This window comes from Oncorhynchus gorbuscha, linkage group LG16, assembly GCF_021184085.1.
Source record: "Oncorhynchus gorbuscha isolate QuinsamMale2020 ecotype Even-year linkage group LG16, OgorEven_v1.0, whole genome shotgun sequence".
Classification (NCBI taxonomy): Eukaryota; Metazoa; Chordata; class Actinopteri; order Salmoniformes; family Salmonidae; genus Oncorhynchus; species Oncorhynchus gorbuscha.
In genome coordinates this window covers 9,618,777-9,642,131 of record NC_060188.1, presented here as the reverse complement: position 1 = coordinate 9,642,131, position 23,355 = coordinate 9,618,777, and the positions used below count along the sequence as shown (strand labels likewise).

At 42.7% G+C, this 23,355-nt stretch overlaps 1 protein-coding gene across 5 annotated transcripts; it reads right to left on the bottom strand.

Moving 5' to 3' along the window:
* Positions 1–931: 931 nt before the first annotated feature.
* Positions 932–14,969, bottom strand: LOC123998673 (pyridoxal-dependent decarboxylase domain-containing protein 1-like). Of its 5 annotated transcripts, none has more exons than XM_046303766.1 (24): positions 14,796–14,969; positions 13,339–13,448; positions 13,102–13,170; positions 12,890–12,970; positions 12,171–12,320; positions 11,904–12,093; positions 11,684–11,752; positions 8,865–8,943; positions 8,116–8,200; positions 7,957–8,005; positions 7,727–7,828; positions 7,393–7,518; positions 7,235–7,285; positions 6,873–6,917; positions 5,495–5,555; positions 5,208–5,278; positions 4,736–4,841; positions 4,330–4,501; positions 4,028–4,146; positions 3,756–3,877; positions 3,480–3,572; positions 3,275–3,371; positions 3,086–3,184; positions 932–2,933 (listed from the first exon to the last, which is right to left on the bottom strand). In XM_046303766.1, the coding sequence occupies exons 2-24, from the start codon at positions 13,413–13,415 to the stop codon at positions 2,653–2,655; spliced, it is 2,394 nt and encodes a 797-aa protein (XP_046159722.1). In that variant the 5' UTR covers positions 13,416–13,448; positions 14,796–14,969; the 3' UTR covers positions 932–2,652. The 5 variants fall into 5 exon arrangements, with proteins under 5 accessions (XP_046159722.1, XP_046159721.1, XP_046159723.1 ...); XM_046303765.1 differs by having other exon boundaries at positions 13,339–13,415; XM_046303767.1 differs by having other exon boundaries at positions 12,171–12,317; positions 13,339–13,415.
* Positions 14,970–23,355: the final 8,386 nt, after the last annotated feature.

Genomic DNA, 23,355 nt, shown 5'->3' with positions numbered 1-23,355 from the left:
AGCTTGGCAAATGAGAAATGCTCACAAACAGGGATTGTTTGCACATTTGAGAGTTAAGCTTTTTGTGCGTATGGATAATTCGTGGGATCTTTTGTTTCAGCTCATGAAACCAACATTTTACAAGTTGCGTTTATAATTTTGTTCTGTAAGGACACTGCTGAGGTTCAGCTGAGGCCTTGGTGCAAAGTACTAGTTTTGCCACTAGGGAGAGACAATGTCTAGCACAATGTCCAGCAGCACAAAACGGTGCATCAACGAAGGCAGGGCGAAACAACATTGAGGAAAAAGTTTGAGCATTGCAGTGTGTATTTGGGTTCTTTAATTCCCCATACTGATTCCATAGGATATTTCTGACGGGGAGAAACACGTCAACCTGACATTGGTACTAAATCAGGATTTCAATCATGTTGACTGTGGAATTACTGATCAATTGGGAACTAACCATTTGATTAACACCTTCGACTTGTAAATTAAAGAGTCCCTGCAAATGATTGATGACACAAAACTGTTTTAGATCATGTTTTAATAAAGCTGATTGGATTCTTCAATACATCCCTATTTCCATCCCATGAAATTACATTTGACCAGTGTTTTTTCAGACATCTTTGAGAAACAGGCATTGCACTTCATTCAATGAGACTAGCGCAGTACTTCAACCACCTATGTCCTTAAAACATCTATTAAATATTTTTACTTCAGAAAACTAAATTAATGGTGTATCAAAAATAACGCTCCTGGTTCAACAAATATCAGTTATTTTTCTCCTTTGCTATGAGTAGATTGCACCAGAATTGTTGATTATGAGCGGAATAAAAAGTAACGTGTACAGACATGTTTAATGAACATGAAAACAATGTCCTCAATAAAGTAAGGTGATAAAGACATAATAACAAAGCCTTATGACATTAAACAAATGGAAATTATAACAGAGTACAGTGAACCAAGCTCATCTTTATAGTATCAATTCAGAAGACAACAATTATGGTTGTATTTTCAAGTTAAATGCACATTCTAAGTTAAGAAAAAGTAGAAGCTCATTCCATTCTGTCTGCTTTGGATAGAAAAATGTCTAACAGCACAGTGTTGTACAGTGGATACAAAAGCAGTTTTATAAGCAAATGATTCATCACATTTGAAAGGCATTGTAATGTCAGTAGTCTACTGACACCCTAGGTCATTAAAGTTCTCCCAATTTTTATGACTCCATAGCAGAAATATGATTGGACAACGAGAAAGTAACACCTATCATTTCAATAATTATAACTGTGTACAAAACATGTCGTAAACCCCCTTAGAGCTGTAGGTTGAGAATAGTTAAATTATCTAGAGAATTTCTCTCTTTTGATGACAATGGTATAGAAGGAACATAAAACTGGATCCTTGAAAGGGCATGTGAAATCAGAGATCATAATGGAAGCAGGATGGAAATATTGTTGTGTCATTTCAAGTCAGGAATCAGAATTCTTCATCAAAGTAGTTATTGCAACAAATTAGACTGTTAAGAGAATTAAAAAATAAATGAATTTAAAAAGTTGATTAACAAATACTGTGCAACATTAAATAAGGTAGTGCAGTAATAAATGGACAGAACAAAAGGAATATATTTTTTTTAAACAGCCCTGCATTGAAACAAAATCCTTTAACCTGCAAATATGCTATCATCAGTCTAGTCATTATAATAGCTACAGTATGTCTTTCTCACAGGAAACATAAACATAACATACAGCCGCTATATTTTTTGAGCAAAAAAAACATAAACTATTTCCTCAAAATGCATGTAAAGCAAGACTTTGCTTGTGAATGTAAGGAAATGGTTAGCCCCATTGGTCATATTATTAAAAACATACATTTATATTGTTTAAAAAAAACATTCACCAATCAGACCCAAGTATGTGAAAAAATTAACAGGAGGGTGTTTGACAAACCGTGGAGGGTCTATTGGGGTAGTGCACAGAAGCAGGTGGGTGTGTGTATTCTCTCGTTCAATTCATATCACAGTATGCTTTCATTTTTCTACTACATTTCCCTCTATATAGATCTGGTTTTACTGATCATGATGGTGATTGAGTGGATAGAAATAGGTGCGCATACATTACATACAAAATAAAATGGTTTTATTTCCAGTGTTAGTCACGTTACTTGGCTTGCATATAAGCTGTTTTACCTCCGGGCCATGACGAGTCCGACTGAAGTAGTGGAGGCCATGAACCAGGAAGTCCTCAGACGACCCTTCACCTTTGACTCCCTGCCTCAGGTGTCGTTCCTGCTTGACCAGAATTCTTAGGTCCTACTCCTACATAGTTATTTATTAACCCACAGTGATCGAGTCCTCAGACACAACCCTAGAGACTAAGGCTGGATTCCATTCTGAAAACCTGGTTCCTTCCCTTTGTCCTTGACCTCTCCCAGTCATTCATCAAGGGACGGGAAAGAAAGAATAAAGTAGAGATACAGGCTAAGTGAAGCCTTTGCTGTCTAATTATCTCTCATCACAGTTTCCAGTCCCTTTAGATCTATAAGGAGACAGTTGTCAAGAAAAGAGGCAAGGGAGAATTATTTGAGAACGGAATGAATCCCTGCTCTGCAACACCTGCTGGACTGGCCTGGAGCCTTTCAGAGCTGGTTTCAAATAACCCTGCTCTGAGGGCTGTCCTATCTGCCTGTCTCCTCCACTGGTGCGTCCTGGCCATCAGGCTGTCTCTCCTCCTCTTGTGTACCAACCTCACAGTTCTCCTGCGTGGGCTCGGGTTCAGCCGGCACCTGGGGGGTCTCTGGGCTCTCAGGGACCACGGAAACCGCCTCATCTGGGACAGGGGACGGTGTGGTGGGTTGTGGGAACCTCTCCCTGGAGAAATCCTCAGCCTGGCCCACGGAGCTGGTCTCACTGTAGGAGTCAGAGCCCCCCGCACCCTCGCGCCGGAACAGCCTCTGTCCTGCAAGTGGAGGAGGAAAAGGAGGAGGAACCAGAGAATAGTAGTCTAAGATTTTCAGTATTTCTAATAAATAAAATATGTCCCTTGATTTTAAAAGAGAATGACTGCGAAAAAACAAGAATATCCCATCTATAGATTCTGTGAGACCATACCCGGCAGTCTCTTGGCAGAGGAGGTAGGGGTTTCTGGCGACGCCAGCCCACCTGTCTGGGCCTTCATGGAGTAGGTGGGCTCTGTGGAGTCCAGGGAACCTATCGGAAACAGTCACTTAATATACCATCGGAATGCAGATGTACAGGAGCAACCTATGAGCAGGCACACACACACACACAGTTGTGTACCTGCAGCCAGGTTAAAGGTTCTGCCCTTCACAGTGCTCTGGAACGGAGAGAACCAGTTCAACACGGAGCCGACCAGAGGAATCTGTCTCAACACACCCTGAGAGAGAGATGATGGTGCAAAAAAATTTATACAAATCAGTCGATAAAATGTGCACGTATACAAAGCATTGATTGATATCATATATATACAAAAACGTACACACACCTCCTCCATGAGTTTGTCCTGGTTGTCTTTCTGGAGCTGGAGCTCTGCCTCCTGGATGCCTTTCCTCACCACCTCTGTCATGTTCTCTAATAGCTAGTGACAAGAAGGGACAGAAGAAAATAGTCCTTTACAACTCAATCAATGCAATAGGATTGTAGTATTGCATAGATTCTTTATTACATTTTATCATCAAAAATCTATATAATCTGGAAGTACCAGCCATGTTGGAGGAAGTGACAGACTGTAGGTAAACGGAGTAGAAGGAGATAGCTTTACCCTGCCGTTCTCCTCTATGTCCCTCCCCAGGGCGGCTATCGTATCCACTAGCTCTGCCACGTCTAGGTCCTCCGTTGCCATGCCAATAAATATGCAGTCCTTCTCGGGTCCGAACTCCAGGCCTGAGGATGGAGGGAGAGAAGTTAAAAGAGGTAAAGCAGGCAGAATCAGAACCAGGTCTGAATCATTCCTTGAATTGAGGGAAATAATGAAACCTTGAGTGTCAGATGTGATAAAAGGAGCTCTGTGCTGTGGACAGGCACTGTACTGACCGGTGGAGAAGATGAGGTCTGCATCCAGTTCCCCTAGTTTCACCAGCAGCTCACTGTTGATCTTCTCCACCTCCAGCTTTCTTTTAGTGTCAGTCAGCTCCTCAACCCTCGGCTCATACCTGAGTGTACACACAATCATTTTGTAGACAAGTCACATTGCTTTACACAAAACATTTGTTGCAGTTGCACATTATTTTACTGTACAGAAATTACCACGTACCTCCTATGAAATGGCATGGTAAAATGGTAATTAAATAGCTACTAATGATATAAATACTGAATGAATAACAGTATATTCCTACCTGATGGCTCCCAGGCCAGGCCAGCTGAGGTCCTCTATGTAACTGAGGGCAGAGTGGCGGTACACCTCCTCTCTGAAGTCCAGTCTGAGACGCAGCGTACAGTTCAGCACAGGAATCAGCTCAATCAACCGCTCCACCAGCAGATCCACGTCACACCTCTGGGTCCCCAGGGCTGGGAGGGAACAGGTCAGAGGGCAGAGTTCAGAGGTCAACAGCTACAGGGTCAACAAAGGGAGAGTTGTGCCTGACTGACAATGATCAGGTGTTCTTCATTAACTGTACAGGTGAGTGTGTGTAATACAAATTATGGTATATCTAACAGGTGTGTCTCTCACATGTGAATGTTTATTTTACAGGTGAGTGTGTGCCTTTATGATGTGTGTGTGTGTCCGTGTGTGTGTGTTACCTGCGGCGGTCATAAGAGGGGTGAAGCGGACACAGGTGCCCTCGTCCTCCAACTCCACTATGTCTACCCCGCTGGCGGGCACCATCTGTGCCAACCGCTCACACAGCTACAAGCAGACACAACCAACATGGTCTCACCCATTACACATGTATACAACCGCTCACACAGCTACAGGCAGACACAACCAATCAACCAACCAACCAACCAACATGGTCTCACCCATTACACATGTATACAACCGCTCACACAGCTACAGGCAGACACAACCAATCAACCAACCAACCAACATGGTCTCACCCATTACACATGTATACAACCGCTCACACAGCTACAGGCAGACACAACCTATCAACCAACATGGTCTCACCCATTACACATGTATACAACCGCTCACACAGCTACAGGCAGACACAACCTATCAACCAACCAACCAACATGGTCTCACCCATTACACATGTATACAAATGCTCACCCATCTGTTGAGGGAATCTAGCACTTCTCTCTCTCCAGCAAAGTAGCCCTCCACAGAAGCGCCACTGGATTCTGAGTAGAGGGAAGAGGGCATAGCATTATGACCTATTACATATAACATGCCAAATTCAAACCCATAGTACATTTACATGATGCTCATTTGAATGCATTATTACATAATTTGAATGAACACATTGCATCTAAAGTAAGTTGGATGCAGCTGAATAAGAGTTCCAGGTTAGTTGAGGAAAATGTGTTGGAACAGGAAGAGTAATGTTAACCACTCACCTGCACTGGTCTCCTGGGAGAACCTGAACACTACTACTGGAGAGTTGAGCTCATCCTCCACCTGCAGCACAGGAAAGGTGAGAGACACACAGGTGAGGTTCCACACATTCAGGATCATAACCTTTGACCTTTAAAAAAACTGTTGTCATTAACATGCAAACAGGTGTACTGTGTGAGAATGGGCCGGAGAAACTGTGTGATGTGATGCTATGGAGATGCCTGGGTTTGTGACACACACATCCTCTGTTTGAGCAGTCAAAGTAGTCTGCATGGAGATTGTTAAATCATGCAGCTTTAAATAATAATAATAATAATAATTTTAAAGTAAAATGTTTGGGCATAAATGTCAATGCCTATGACTTCCATTGACAATGGACATGTCTGTGTTTTCCATGGACTTTATATACATGACTAACTCTTACAACCTACGACAAATCCACAACTGACCATTATATTGTGTATACTTTGTACATAAAAAAAAAAATCATTGAGTCGGGTAAATGTTAGTTTTGGAGAAAATCTCGGCACAGAAAATACTACTTTCCTTCTGGTAATTTCTCCCCACCTCTAACAATTCACAGTAAGGGTATGTACTACCCAGTACCCATAGCAGGATTGACAGGTTGAAGTGACATGTTGGATTGTTACGGTTGTACCCTAACAGGGTAGTTATGTAAACACAGTGAGGTCCATCTTTGATGACACCTGGGCCAAAGTTCAACTTTAGAGTCATCAGGGTTCTGTGAAGACGTGGTGGTGAGGGGACAGGACATTCTCTGCTGTGCCTAAAAATGCCTGTTGTGATGATTGGACAGGAACCAGGAGTGGACTGATTGCAGTTTTAGCAAATGAGTGCCCTCGGTTTGAGCGGTGTCTCAAACACAGTGCCTTTCAGGGCATTCAGGTGGACAAACATGGTCAGGTACAGAGTGAAACAGAGAAAGAAAGGGGGGAGCAGGCAGGGAAAAGAGGGTTGGTCCCACCTACAATAGACAGAATGAGAGAGCCCAGCAAGTCCCGTAGAGAGCCCCCTGAGATCGGCGGGATCCGAGAGAGAGACACCACACCCTGTAACCAAGGCAACCCAACAGCTCACTATCCACAGTATACACACAACACTCACTACAACAAACGGTACTCAAAGCCACCATCAACACAGTAACCAGACCCACACACTCTGCTTGTTCACCAGATCAGCTTCAGCAGTTACTGCACCGTTCCAATGATCTCAAAATCTACGTGCCAATCATATTCACACTCTGTTTCAGATTATATAAAGGTCACTATCTGCTCAGAGCTGATGCCTGTGAACAAGGTCTTCATTTAGCGACAGTATGACGGAGGTCTCTGTTAGCAAGGCTCAGTACTGTTTCTTTACCATAGTCAAAGCATCGACGAAAGAGATCTCAGAGTCAAGCTCATCCTGATGATGACAAAACAGACGACAAATGCCCGCATCTTTATAGCTGTGTGTTATAGTGTTAGAGTGGAGTGTGATCTTATGATTGTTTTCTTAAGTTATCGTATCTTAAAACGCAACAAGCAAAAGCTCATATTATTGGGGGTCTTCATCATATGACCCCCCTACGTGTAATGGCTTTATAGTTCCTTCGTTAACCCCCATAGTGCGTTATTAAATACAACAAACAGCTTATGACTGCTTAGAACAGCCTCAATGCATAAATGCTTTCCACACACATTAATAGTAGTAGATAGTTAAACAGCAAGTTGTGGACCTACTGAAGTCTTTATGGAAGCCAGAGTCTTCAGTTTCTCCAGAAGCTGTTGGCTCTACAGACCAAAAAAGATACAACACATGTCAGTTTGTTAGCAGTAAGGTGATAGAAATTAATACAGATCGCTAACCCACATGGTAATTACTAACCCAAGGTACTTACGAGCTCTACAGCGTGTCTAATCTTCTCCACTATCCCATCCTGGCCCAGGTACTGCAGGGAGAGCCAGAGAGGCAGGGCACGCAGCTTCTCTACTGGCTGACTGGAGGTCAAACCAGCTGCCAGAGACTAAAACGGGAGAGAGAGAAAGAACTCAAATGGATAGGTGAAACCAAAGATTACACCACATAGTTTACACTAATCAAATCATATCAGATCTCTAGTAACTTCAAGGGAGGCAAGAAGGAAGGATGCAAGTTTAAAGGCCCTACAGCTACAGACAGGGAGAGAGTTAAGAGGGGATACCAAAGAAGAGAACAGGAAGGAGAAAGCGTACCAGGGCTGGGTCCTCGTGTCTGTAGAGGGTGACAGCTGGGACAGCAGGCAGGCCCAGCCACGGACCCAGGGTCAGGGTCATACTGTCACTCCTGGTGGCCGCCTGGGGACAGGAGAGGGGGCAAAGACACATAGTAGACATATTACATTACCGTACTATACAGGCATCTTACAGTGTATTCATTTAGAGTTCTGAGGGTCACAGAATGGGAGAGCATATCCTATACGTGCCGTCACGGGAGATGAGACCTCCCACAGAGCCAGGGTGGCCAAGTTGACCCTGAGAGACAGAAAAGATGAAGCAGTTATAAAGCATTTACAAACCCCTCCAATATGGTTGGTTAAAGACATATTAGAAGTATTACAAGTATGTGTAATGTTGTTACCCACCCTTCTATGTGGAGCCACATGCCATACTGTTCACACAGCTCCTTTAGACGGCCCAGCTTGTCTGTGTGTCCCGCCCCAGGGGTGCCTGGGAAGACAGGCAGTGAGTACGCTCTGAGTCACTCTGCTGTACGTCTTGGTCAATAAGTCAGTGATAGACATGTTGATTTAACCTTTATTTGACCAGGTAAGTCATACAATAACATCCTGGTTGGTCAAGGAGTAAACATTGTTTCACTTTAGAGTGTAAAACTATGTGTGTTGCTACATTTACATTTACATTTAAGTCATTTAGCAGACGCTCTTATCCAGAGCGACTTACAAATTGGTGCATTCACCTTATGACATCCATTGGAACAGTCACTTTACAATAGTGCATCTAAATCTTAAAGGGGGGGGGGGTGCTACCATGTTGTTGTCATGTGTTGCTACCATGCTGCGTTGTTATCTGAGGTCTGTCTCCGTGTTGCGTTGTCTCTTGTTGTGATGTGTGTACACATACATAAACACATTTTATTTTTTATCCCAGTCCCCATCCCCGCAGGAAGACCTTTTGGTAGGCCATTATTGTAAAAAATATGTTTGTTCTTAACTGACTAGTAAAATTATGGTAACATTTTTTTTTAAGTGTGTCACCATGCTAGGTTTTTCAATAAGCACACAACCTTGGAGAAAATAAAACACTTTTAAAGAGTAGATGTGTGTTCTCTGCCATTTCTTGTATTAAAAATGTGATAGAATTCCCCACTGACCAGCGTTGGCGATCAACAGCAATGGAAGCTTCCCAGTCTCCACATCCTCTCTGATCAGCTTGTCCAGCAAGGCAATGTCCTGCAAACAGCAAAACACCCATGGAGAAAGATAGGCACCCCAGTGTCCTAAATACATAAACTCAACAAAAAAAGAAACGTCCCTTTTTCAGGACCCTGTCTTTCAAAGATAATTCGTAAAAATCCAAATAACTTCACAAATCTTCATTGTAAAGGGTTTAAACACTTTCCCATGCTCGTTCAAATGAACCATTAACAATGAATGAACATGCAGGCACCTGTGGAACGGTCATTAAGACACTAACAGCTTACAGACGGTAGGCAATTAAGGTCACAGTTATGAAAATATAGGACACTAAAGAGGCCTTTCTACTGACTCTGAAAAACACCAAAAGAAAGATGCCCAGGGTCCCTGCTCATCTGCGTGAACGTGCCTTAGGCATGCTGCAAGGAGGCATGAGGACTTCAGATGTGGCCAGGGCAATAAATTGCAATGTCCGTACTGTGAGACGCCTAAGACAGCGCTACAGGGAGACAGGACGGACAGTTGATCGTCATCGCAGTGGCAGACCACATGTAACAACACCTGCACAGGATCGGTACATCCGAACATCACACCTGCGGGACAGGTACAGGATGGCAACAACTTCCCGAGTTACACCAGGAACACACAACACCTCCATCAGTGCTCAGACTGTCCCCAATAGGCTGAGAGAGGCTGGACAGATGGCTTGTAGGCCTGTTGTAAGGCAGGTCCTCACCGTCACCTATGGTCACAAACCCACTGTCGCTGGACCAGACAGGACCGGAAAAAAGTGCTCTTCCCTGACGAGTCACGGTTTTGTCTCACCAGGGGTGATGGTCGGATTCACATTTATCATCAAAGGAATGAGTGTTACACCGAGGCCTGTACTCTGGAGTGGTACCGATTTGGAGGTGGAGGGTACATCATGGTCTGGGGGGGGTGTCACATTATCATCGGACTGAGCTTGTTGTCATTGCAGGAAATCTCAACGCTGTGCGTTACTGGGAAGACATCCTTCTCCCTCATGTTTTACCCTTCCTGCAGGCTCATTCTGACATGACGCTCCAGCATGACAATGCCACCAGCCATACTGCTCGTTCTGTGCGTGATTTCCTGCAAGACAGGAATGTCAGTGTTCTGCCATGGCCAGCGAAGAGCCCGGATCTCAATCCCATTGAGCACGTCTGGGACCTGTTGGATCAGAGGGTGAGGGCTAGGGCCATTCCCCCCCAGAAATGTCCGGGAACTTGCAGGTGCCTTGTTGGAAGAGTGGAGTAACATCTCACAGCAAAAACTGGCAAATCTGGTGCAGTCCATGAGGAGGAGATGTACTTAATGCAGCTGGTGGCCACACCAGATACTGATTTTGACCCTTTATTCAGGGACACATTATTAAATTTTGGTTAGTCACATATCTGTGGAACTTGTTCAGTTTATGTCTCAGTTGTTGAATCTTGTTATGTTCATACAAATATGTACATATGTTAAGTTTTCTGAAAATAAACAGTTGACAGAGAGGACATTTCTTTTTTTGCTGAATTTATATACACATACGTTTATACACACACACACACACACATATGTATATAATATAATATATATTGGTCCCGGGGATCGAACCCACTACCCTGGCGTTACAAGCGCCATGCTCTACCAACTGAGCTACAGAAGGACACATACACACAAAGAATGTGGACACCCCTTCAAAGGAGTGGATTCAGCTATTTTTGCTAGCAGGTGTATAAAATCGAGCTCATTGACTTTCAACGTGGCACCGTCATGGGATGCCACCTTTCCAAAAAGTAGGTTTGTCAAATTTCTGCCCTGCTAGAGCTACCCCGGTCAACTGTAAATACTGTTATTGTGAAGTAGAAATGTCTAGGAGCAACAACAGCTCAGCCGCGGAGTGGTAGGCCACACAAGGTCACAGAACGGGACCACCAAGTATTGAAGTGCCTAAAAATGATCTTTCCTCGGTTGCAACACACACTACCAAGTTCCAGACTGTCTCTGGATGGAATGCCAGCACAATACCTCTTCGTCAGGAACTTCATGAAATGGGTTTCCATAGCTGAGCAGCCGCACACAAGCCTAAGAAATGCCAAGCATCGGCTAGAGTGGTGTAAAGCTCGTCGCCTTCTCTGGGGTGAGGAATCACGCTTCACCATCTGGCAGTCCAACGGACGAATCTGGGGTTGGAGGATACCAGGAGCACGCTACCTGCTCCAATGCATAGTGCCAACTGTAAAGTTTGGTGGATGAATAATAGTCAGGGGCTATTTTTCATGGTTCAGGATAGGCCCCTTAGTTCCAGTGAAGGGAAACCTTAACGCTTCAGCATGCAACAACATTCTAGCCGATTCTGTGCTTTCTACTTTGTGGCAACAGTTTGGAGAAGGCCCTTTCCTGTTTCAGCATGACAATGCCCCCATGCACAAAGTGAGGTCCATACAGAATTGGTTTGTCGAGATCGGCGTGGAAGAACTTGACTGGCCTGCACAGAGCCCTGACTTCAACCCCATCGAAAACCGACTGCGAGCCAGGCCCAATCGCCCAACATCAGTGTCCAACCTCACTAATGCTCGTGGCTGAATGGAAGCAAGTCCCCACAGCAATGTTCCAATATCTAATGGAAAACTTTCCCTGAAGAGTGGAGGTTGTTATGGTAGCAAATTCGGGGGACCAACTCCCAAATTTGAGTTGGAATGAGGTGTTCAAATACTTTTGGTAATGTAGTGTACATTGTATGAGCCCTATCTAAATGAGGCTGATGTACCATTTGGTGCTGGGATCCAAACATGGTGTTGCAGGGGACAGTGCACAGGCTGGACAGAGGCAGAGCCAGCTGAGGAAGAGAGGATTTCTGTTAAAGTCAATCTACATCTACATACTTCTGAAATATCTGCTATTATAACACTAAAGTAACATCAAAAAGGTCTGTGTGTGTCTTCATGTAAGAACACACAATGCGTTTCTATGCCTGCTTCTACACCTACTTGGCTGCAGAGGTGCTGTCCCAGGCCAGGCCTACAGGTGGCGCTCTGGTAAATCACAGGCTGTCTGGAGTTGAGCACAGTGTAGCCCTCTGTGGAGTAGTCCTCATAGCGGGTGTTGATGACCAGGCGACACACCTTCAGCAGGCCCTCTCTGTCATCTTCATGGTAGTATGCTGAGCCACTCTCATACCTGGCAGGACATCAAAATTAGGAAAGCATCAGGAACAAGCACACACACGCACTCGACAGACAGACCCAGACACACACCTGAAGAGTCTGCAGAGCCAGAGTGTTGTGTCAGACGCGATGCGTGTGATCAGCTTCCTGAGTCTCTCCCTGTCCAGCACGGAGATGTAGGCTGCTAGGCTGTGTCCTAGCAACGCCATGTGACCCTGCTCTCCGACATTCTGCATCCTGCTGGGGGACAAGACCCCCACAGGAAGTTAGGTCACAAAGACGTGATGTTGATAAACTGTATTATACTGATTGTATTGGGAATATTTAAGATGAATAAAGTTCATATACAGTGAAGAGTGATTAACACAATGCTTAGCATATTTATGTTTTCACGTTCTGTTTGTGCAAGGTTCTGTTGATAGTGATTGACGCCAGACTGGAGGTACAAGGACACTGATTATTACTGTATTCTGTGAAACACGGTGTAATTCTGTAGCAGCTGACAATGTCACTGCAAATTGTTTTGACTTCCTACAAGCCATTTGGGCTGTTTTTTACAGAACACTTGGTACTGTCTGATTAGAATATAAAGGGCCTGTCTCCAAGAGGCCAGATAGACCTTGTCTCTGCCTCTGATCTGGAGGAGTCTCCCTGTTACAACTTTAATCAACCGGATAGATTTTTCATTGATATTATCAACAACTTATTATTGTTCACATGGAAATTCTTATTATACAGATATGAAAATTCTAAGATGGCCTTCCAACTGACATATGCTCTCAGTAGTGGTGTTTTAATGTCAGACCTACCGATGGCTTGGCTTGTCTTCCTCCTCATCGTCATGCATGAGATTCTGGACCAGCTGGAGTATACTGGCCACATCCTGCCCACTGGAAGTTTGGAACAAAACACACAACGCGTTGCTTGAGGGAACTTCTGTGAAATAACATCCACATTTGTATGCGTGTGAGAGAGAGATACTAGATTGAAAGTGAGAAACAGGGGTATCTACTGTACTCACTCTCCCTGTAGGGGTCCAGGGATACTACTCCTGCTGAACTGTCGTCTATCTGCATCCGGTTCTGATGCACTGGAGAGAAACAAACAACAAAACCAACACGTCAGATAGTCCTTCAGGTGTGTGTCCATCTGACTTGTGTTAACATACAGTATGTGCAAAGAGATGTGTGTCATTAACAGCCAGTGTAATACTCATCAATACATCTTTATGAACAAACAACAATTCATAAAAGCTCACTTTCGGCCATCCTCTAAGATCTTCATGGCCTCGTTGAGGTTCTTTCCCATTTCAGCGAGTGTGGGGTCGACCATCATCTACGGTCAGAAGTCAGACTGAGCAAAAAGACACTAAAGCAGATGGATACCTCATTCAATCTCAGGGTTAGACAGAGCCATTGCCAGAGGCTAGCTAAAAACACATCTTTAAGTTCTCTCCACCCCTAAAGCCTTATATTTAACACTCATCCTCCCTCTACCCTCTGTCGCCTATTAGACTGCACATTGAGGTGCATCAGAGGTATAGTAGTCAATCGAATTGTTAACATTAGTCAAATATTGACATTCGCATGATGTAACAGACTCTACCATAGTCTAGCTCATGTTATTGCCAATTCCAGGAGACTGGAGAAGCAGTTGAAAGTAAATACAGTCTGACTATAACTTCTATTCATTACCAGTGGTGCCTCAAGGCCCTAATTTCTGTCTGAAATGATAATGGGTGTGGTTATGGATACACCTGTTATGTGATAGTTGGATCACCTGGCTGATTTCATCAAACTGGATTTTCTGCTTCTACAACATACCACTCAATATATTTATGATCTGCCTAGATATTTGTCTTTCAGTAAATGTCTGTTAACCAATCAATAACATCCGTGATCATGATGACTCTCTGGCTGTCTACTGAAATGTGTTCTGACCAGGGGAGTTTAAGAGCCCAGAAGCTTGCTCTATAACACGCATTACTTGCCGTACGGTTTTGGAAACATAAGGAACGTATCTTCCATATCAAATGAAAATACTACACAGCCATATCTCCAAGTTGCATTACTTGTTTACGGAAGACATAGGTGGCCACCTATGCCAAATAGCCATCTAGCATGCTCCAAATCTGTGTGTAATCGTACCTGTGGAAAGTGTAGTTCGTCGACTGGAGGCACACATCTTGTGGGTATGTGAAAACTGCTCATTTAAGTGTATAATTTTATATTTATTGCTGATATGAAAAGGGGCATATCAGCATGTTTCAAAAACCGGTTTTGAAAGCGATGATTATTGACCTTTTGAAATGTTAAAACACAGCGTCGGAAGCTCGCGTTCTCAGTTGTCGATGAAGTCGGAGATTTCAGAGTTCCCAGATGTTTTGAACGCGGCAACTGCGCTAGTCAATCAGCTATCCGTGACCATCCATAATAAATTAGCAGCGTCGTCATCACGATGATAAATTGTTTTATGAATGGAAGGTGGCAGCTTCTTAATTGACGACATAAGCCATGAAAAAACAAGGTCATGCAAGGGTTAAATGCCACATTGCATTGCGTGAATAAAGTAAATACATCTAGTTCCGCGTAACACTTAGCAATGACAGCTGGCTTACCGCTGTTGGTGCTGTTAGCCTAACTAGCATTGCTAGCCATAGTTTGCCTAGCGTTACCGCTTGGACCCCACCGAGATTGACAGCTCGTTTGTGCTTACCTTGTGACGCGGTGCCTTCAGACAGTTGAAAAGCTTGAGAAAAGGATACGCCGCCTATCCAGTCTGTATGGACGTGGGGAATATTATTATATTGACGGCTGAACAGCTAACTCCTGTAAATGTTAACTTCCTGGACTGGCGCTCCGTATTCCACGCTGGCAGAGCTGACGTATCGCTACGCCACCAATGTGGTGCTGTGTGTATCTTGATTGGCTGATAGGTGTTTAGCTGACAAGCAGGCAGTGAGTGCAGGGTTTTTAAATTGAGTCCCTGTAATACTTTGAAATAGCCTAGTAATTAATCCCTCCATTCATTGAAGTAATGATCTATTTGGATGAAAGCAGGGCATCTAGTGCATAATGCACCAGTCTATCATAGACAGATAAGTGATTATTTCAGTGACAGTAGGATGTTTTCAAAGGGAGAATGAAACAGACAAAAAAGTCCAAATTGGCTATATTTTACAATGTATCTTCTTGAAATCTGATTTTAAACCTAGCCTTAACCATGGCAGGTAGCCTAGTGGTTAGAGTGTTGAGCCAGTAACTGAACAATTGCTGTCAGCTCTGGAATTCGATACAAGGCTAAATCTGTCATTCTGCCCTGAACAAGCCGGTTAACCCACTGTTCTCTGGTAGGCCGTCATTGTAAGTAAGAACTTGTTCTTAACTGACTTGCCAAGTTAAATAAAAAATAAATAAAATAAAAAACACACAGAAATCCTGATGCCTAACCTTAAATTAAGACCAAAAAGCAGATTTGTGTTATCTCGTGGAAACCACTCCCAATTGGATGAGGTCAAAGGGGGGGGGGAGTGATTAATCAAATAAATGCAATTGAGATTCTCCCAGAGTGCAGTACACGTTCTTATTATTATACCTCAGTGGTAGTATCCTAGAATAGATGATGACTAATAATGAATATGGATGTTTGTATGTAATTATATTACAATGTAATTATTTGGACAGTAATGCTGGAACTTTTAATTTGGCTCTATACTGCAGCATTCTGAATTTGAGATAAAACATTTAACATGAGGCAACAGTACAGACTGTCATAATTTATTTGAGTTTTTTTCCTATATATCTGTTTTACCATTTAGAAATGAAAGGACTGTGAATCAAGTCCCCCCATTTGAAGGTGCCAGAAGTACACTACATAACCAACAGTATGTGGACACCTGCTTATCAAACATTTCATTCATGGGCATTAATATGGAGTTGGTCCCCCCTTTGCTGCTTCTCAGAAGAACAGCCTCCGTTCTTCTGGGAAGGCTTTCCACTAGATGTTGGAACATTGCTGCGGGGACTTGGCTTCCATTCAGCCACAAAAGCATTAGTGAGGTCGGGTACTGATGCTGGGTGATTAGGCCTGGCTTGTAGTTGGCGTTCCAATTCATCCCAAAGATGTTCGATGGGGTTGAGGTCAGGGCTCTGTGCAGGCCAGTCAAGTTCTTCCACACCGATCTCGACAAACCATTTCTGTTTGGACCTCGCTTTCTGCATGGGGGCATTGTCATGCTGAAACAGGAAAGGGCCTTCCCAAAACTGTTGTCACAAAGTTGGAAGCACAGAATCGGCTAGAATGTCATTGCATGCTGTAGCGGTAAGATTTCCCTTCACTGGAACTAAGCGGCGTAGCCCGAACCATTAAAACAGTCCCTGGCCATTATTCCTCCTCCACCAAACTTTATAGTTGGCACTATGCATTCGAGCAGGTAGCATTCGCCTGGCATCCGCCAAACTCAGATTTGTCCTTTGGACTGCCAGATGGTAAAGCGTGATTCATCACTCCAGAGAACGCGTCTCCACTGCTCAAGTGTACAATGGCGGCGAGCTTTACACCATTCCAGCCAATGCTTGGCATTGCGCATGGTGATCTTAGGCTTGTGTGCGGCTGCTCGGCCATGGAAACTCAGTTCATGACGTTCCTGGCGAACAGTTATTGTGCTGACATTGCTTCCATATGCAGTTTGGAACTTGTTAGTGAGCATTGCAACTTAGGACAGACAATTTCTTGCACTATGCGCTTCAGCACTCGGCTGTGCCGTTCTGTGAGCTTGTGTGGCCTACCACTTTACGGCTGACCAGTTGTTGCTCCCAGACGTTTCCACAATAACAGCACTTAAAGTTGACCTTAGCAGCTCTAGCAGGGAAGAAATGTTATGAACTTACTTGTTGGAAAGGTGGCATCTTATGACTGTGCCCTGTTGAAAGTCACTGACCAGTAAGGCCATTCTACTGCCAATGATTGTCTATGGAGATTGCGTGGCTGTGTGGCTGAAAAAGACACATCTACTAATTTTATGGGGTGTCCACATACATTGGTATATACAGTGCATTCAGAAAGTATTCAGACCCCTTCCCTTTTCAACATTTTGCTACGTTACAGCCTTGTTCAAAAATGGACAAAATATTTTTTTCATTCATTTTCTTTATGAATCTACACACAATACCCCATAATGATAGATTTTTAGAAATGTTAGGAAATGTATTACATACAAAAAACAGATACCTTATTTACAGAAGTATTCAGACCTTTTGCTATGAGACTCAAAATTGAGCTCAGGTGCATTTCCATTAATCATCCTTGAGAGGTTTCTACAACTTGATTGGAGTCCACCTGTGGTAAATTCAATTGATTGGACATGATTTGGAAAGGCACACACCTATTTATATAAGATCCCACAGTTGACAGTGCATGTCAGAGAAAAAAACAAGCCATGAGGTCGAAGGAATTGTCCGTAGAGCTCCGAGACAGGATTGTGTTGAGGCACAGATCTGGTGAAGGGTACCAGAAAATGTATTAGGCATTGAAGTGAAGGTCCCAAAGAACACAGTGGGGGGGGGGGGGGGGGGGTGACCAAGAACCCGATGGTAACTCTGACAGAGTTCCTCTGTGGAGATGGGAAAACCTTCCAGAAGGATAACCACCTCTAAGCTGAAATCGCTGCCAAAAGTGTTCAACAAAGTACTGAGTAAAGGGTCTGAATATTTATATAAATGTGATTTTTTTATTTTTTCATTTGTAATACATTTGCAAAATAAAAATAAAAAACTGTTTTTGCTTTGTCATTATGGGGTATTGTGTGTAGATTGAGGAGGTAAACATGTTTTAAACATCTATTTTAGAATAAGGCTGTAACGTAGCAAAATGTGGAAAAAGTCAAGGGGTCTGAATACTTTCTGAATGCACTGTATAGTGTATGTACATTTAGGTTGGGGTAAAAGTGACTAGGCAATCAAGATAGATAATAACAGAATAGAAGCAGTGTATGTGCAGTGTGTGTATGTGGGGCGTCAATATGCATGTGTGTGGGGGATTTGTGTCTTTGAGTGTATTTAGTGTGTGTATGTGTGTTGGAGTCTCAGTGGAAGTATGTGTGGGTAGTGTCTAGTGAGTGTGCAATGTTCACGATTATCTGTAATCATGGCAGCATCCACGTTAATGTACAGTGCCTTGCGAAAGTATTCGGCCCCCTTGAACTTTGCGACCTTTTGCCACATTTCAGGCTTCAAACATAAAGATATAAAACTGTATTTTTTTGTGAAGAATCAACAACAAGTGGGACACAATCATGAAGTGGAACGACATTTATTGGATATTTCAAACTTTTTTAACAAATCAAAAACTGAAAAATTGTGCGTGCAAAATTATTCAGCCCCTTTACTTTCAGTGCAGTAAACTCTCTCCAGAAGTTCAGTGAGGATCTCTGAATGATCCAATGTTGACCTAAATGACTAATGATGATAAATACAATCCACCTGTGTGTAATCAAGTCTCCGTATAAATGCACCTGCACTGTGATAGTCTCAGAGGTCCGTTAAAAGCGCAGAGAGCATCATGAAGAACAAGGAACACACCAGGCAGGTCCGAGATACTGTTGTGAAGAAGTTAAGCCGGATTTGGATACAAAACAATTCCCAAGCTTTAAACATCCCAAGGAGCACTGTGCAAGCGATAATATTGAAATGGAAGGAGTATCAGACCACTTCAAATCTACCAAGACCTGGCCGTCCCTCTAAACTTTCAGCTCATACAAGGAGAAGACTGATCAGAGATGCAGCCAAGAGGCCCATGATCACTCTGGATGAACTGCAGAGATCTACAGCTGAGGTGGGAGACTCTGTCCATAGGACAACAAACAGTTGTATATTGCACAAATCTGGCCTTTATGGAAGAGTGGCAAGAAGAAAGCAATTTCTTAAAGATATCCATAAAAAGTGTTGTTTAAAGTTTGCCACAAGCCACTTGGGAGACACACCAAACATGTGGAAGAAGGTGCTCTGGTCAGATGAAACCAAAATTGAACTTTTTGGCAACAATGCAAAACGTTATGTTTGGTGTAAAAGCAATACAGCTCATCACCCTGAACACACCATCCCCACTGTCAAACATGGTGGTGGCAGCATCATGGTTTGGGCCTGCTTTTCTTCAGCAGGGACAGGGAAGATGGTTCAAATTGATGGGAAGATGGATGGAGCCAAATACAGGACCATTCTGGAAGAACCTGATGGAGTCTGCAAAAGACCTGAGACTGGGACGGAGATTTGTCTTCCAACAAGACAATGATCCAAAACATAAAGCAAAATCTACAATGGAATGGTTCAAAAATAAACATGTTATGCAGGTGAATGAGGACCCAAAAGCGACTTGGCGAAAACAGAGTATTTAATCCAGTAAAGTTACTTTACAAACAAAAGGCATAATACTACTCGTAATGACGAGAACAGACAGGAGACTTGATCAAGAACTGCAGGTTGCCTCGGGAAGGCACTTGAACGTAGCAGACTCAGACACCTGCTCACCACGCAGCATCTGAGGGAAACACGACACGACAGGGCAATACATAGACACAGCACGGTGAACAATAGATAAGGATCCGACAGGGCAGGAACGGAAAACAAGGGAAGAAATAGGGACTCTAATCAGGGGAAAAGATAAGGAACAGGTGTGGGAAGACTAAATGATGATTAGGGGAATAGGAACAGCTGGGAGCAGGAACGGAACGATAGAGAGAGGAGAGAGAGGAAGGGGGAGAGAGAGGGATAGAAAAAGGGAACGAACCTAATAAGACCAGCAGGGGGAAACGAACAGAAGGGAAAGCATAATGACAAGACAATCTAAGACAAAACATGACAAAACATATCCAGGTGTTAGAATGGCCAAGTCAAAGTCCAGACCTGAATCCAATCGAGAATCTGTGGAAAGAACTGAAAACTGCTGTTCACAAATGCTCTCCATCCAACCTCACTGAGCTCGAGCTGTTTTGCAAGGAGGAATGGGAAAACATTTCAGTCTCTCAATGTGCAAAACTGACATACCCCAAGCGACTTACAGCTGTAATCGCAGCAAAAGGTGGCGCTACAAAGTATTAACTTAAGGGGGCTGAATAATTTTGCACGCCCAATTTTTCAGTTTTTGATTTGTTAAAAAAGTTTGAAATATCCAATAAATGTCGTTCCACTTCATGATTGTGTCCCACTCGTTGTTGATTCTTCACAAAAAAATACAGTTTTATATCTTTATGTTTGAAGCCTGAAATGTGGCAAAAGGTCGCAAAGTTCAAGGGGGCCAAATACTTTCGCAAGGCACTGTAGAAGTGTTCAGAAACATATATTCTTATTTACACTAAAAGTGACTCCAATATGACACAATACATTATTTGCCATTCATTTCTATTGGAAACAACAATCTGAAACACAACCAAAACAAACTACAAATCCATCGAACAAGTTGGTAGAGGCACAAGCTTGATGTAGTCATTGCCTCCTAGTAATATGGGACCAAATATTAAACTTGTGAGTTAATTGATTACAATATCAGTGAATTTGTCCAAATACTTATGACACCTTCAAATGGAGGGGACTAGATACATAAAGTGCAATAATTTCTAAACCGTAAAACAGATATGTTTGAAAATACCCTCAAATAAAAATATATTTAATCTGTAATCCAAAATGCTGGAGTATAGAGCTAAATTTAAATGTTTTATCTTCACTGTCTAAATAAATATGTAGGGGAATGTATATAGCTGCACTGTTAAAACATGCAAATGCAGATGAACCAAAGTTCATTCAACTGTTATAGGTAGCCCAGCAGGAGTTGGACCTGTAGCCGAAAAGTGTTGAGTTGGTGTCCCGGGCCGGGTGCTGGAAGAAGGGAAGAATTGATCCGGCAACTGGACGGTTGCTGGGTTCACATCCTCAAGCTATTCCCCTACTGTTGAGCCCTTGAGCAAGGTCCTTAACCTCACTCTCCATCCAGGGATGCTGCACTGCATCTTGACCCTGTGCTCATCTCAAATTGTATTTGGTGACGTACACATACATGTACAGAGCAGGAGACACATTTTTGTTGTTTGCTGTAACAAATGGCCAATAAAGCTGTATTGTATAACATTTTCTCATCCTCACATGTATCAGGTATTGATTCTGCCCACTGGCCACAAACTGGATGAATCAACATTGTTTCAATGTAATTTGTCAACAAGGACAATCACCCACGACAAACTCAAAGAATATGGCTGCCTAAATATGGTTCCCAATCAGAGACAATGATAAACACCTGCCTCTGATTGAGAACCACTCCAGACAGCCATAGACTTTGCTAGATACCCCACTAAGCTACAATCCCAATACCAACACCAAAACCCCAAGACAAAACACACCACAATACAAAAACCCCATGCCACACCCTGGCCTGACCCAATACATAAAGATAAACACAAAATACTTTGACCAGGGCGTGACAATATAACCCAGCGCAGCCAGACTAACGTGAGTATACTTCAAAACAGATAAACAATACCACACAAAGACATGGGGGAAACAGAGGATTAAGTACACAACACATAATGAGGGACAATGAGAACCAGGTGTGTGGGAAAACGAGACAAAACAAATGGAAAATGAAAAATGGATCGGCGATGGCTAGAAGGCCGGTGACGTCGACCGCCGAACACTACCCGAACAAGGAGAGGCATCGACTTCGGAAGAAGTCGTGACAATCTCCTTTAAATGTTGATATATAGTTGCGTTTTCAACCTAACACAATTCGATATGACTTTTGTAATACAGACTAATGTAACGGTTTTAATTCAACCTTAAAATGAGTAACTCATCCATGGCCACATTTTGCAGGTACTATATCTATAAAAGTCTTATTATGTAATCATAGAATTTCAAGATGGCAGGCAAAGGTCGGAGGTGGAGATCCACAATATAAATATCTGCACAAAATCTCGAACAGCATTGATCCCTTGTAATTATGTACTTTTAATGTAACCTCAACTGCAATTCAGGTCATTTGGTTGTGCTATTAGATGAAGCACAGTGATATCACATTGCTGTATAAATACAAAATATCTGACATTGTGTTTCCATTTCAACTTTGTTGTCCCTTTAAATGCTTGAAATTGCAGTGATAACACATTTAGATGACAACTAAACCAAAAATCCCACATTGTTTTTCCATTAGAATTTGGTTTTGCTTCTAGATGGTTGAATGCATAGTGATAACACATTGTGAATTCAACAAACTTCTGGCTCTCTTTTTGAGTGGGTCAGTAATGGTTGAAATCTCATTGATCTCATCCAAAAATTACCCACATTTTCCACGTTCAAATGACTCAGTGTTGTTGTTCGTGTCGCACTGCCTTGCTTTACCTTGGCCAGGTTGCAGTTGTAAATGACAACTTGTTCTCAACTGGCCTACCTGGTTAAATAAATAAATAAATGACGTGGTTTGCCCAGTTTGTGAGCACATACAGCAGGTTTTAACATTCTCGTTACGTCAATAGAATAAAGCCTATAAGTGGGAAAGGCTTGACAGACAGTGAAAATGAAAACTGCAAAGAAAAATGACTTGAAAATAGCTTTATTTGTAGCAATTTCAGAATTACAGTATCTGTACCTGTAAGAGTATGTACATCTTATTGGCATATAATGCAGATATACAGTCAGAGATGCACAGGCATCACCTCATGCAATAAAATCCTGAAATTATGTATTTATTTGTAGATATACCATTTGGGCCAACCCAATCCACCACATTCACCAGACAAGGTAAATAGCAATTTCCTTGAAAATAAAAGTACCATACAAGCAACCATGCCATGGCAATGCATTTCTGTAGACAATAACTACAGTTCTGTATCATTTTCTACACATACACAATAGATCATTTTAGAAATAATACTGATCATAATACTTGTAGAGTATATGTAACGCAGAATTCAATAAACACATTGTAGCAACTCTGTGATACACATACTATGACCACTGCCAAGAGGGCTAGTCCACTGCCAAGAGGGCTAGCCCAGCATGGGAGTTGCTGGTTTCATACCAGACAGAACCAACAACCCCCTGATTTCTATACAATACAGTAGCCCTCAAAATATCAAGCAATGAAAAAAGAAAAAGAAAAGTGCATTCGCTCGTCTCCCATTTTTTACTTCTTGATACAATCTACGCCTGCATCGATGTCTGTTATGAAGACGACGATTAGATAGTGAATATTATTACTTAGAATAAAAAGGCAGGTAGGGGGTGGTAGCAGC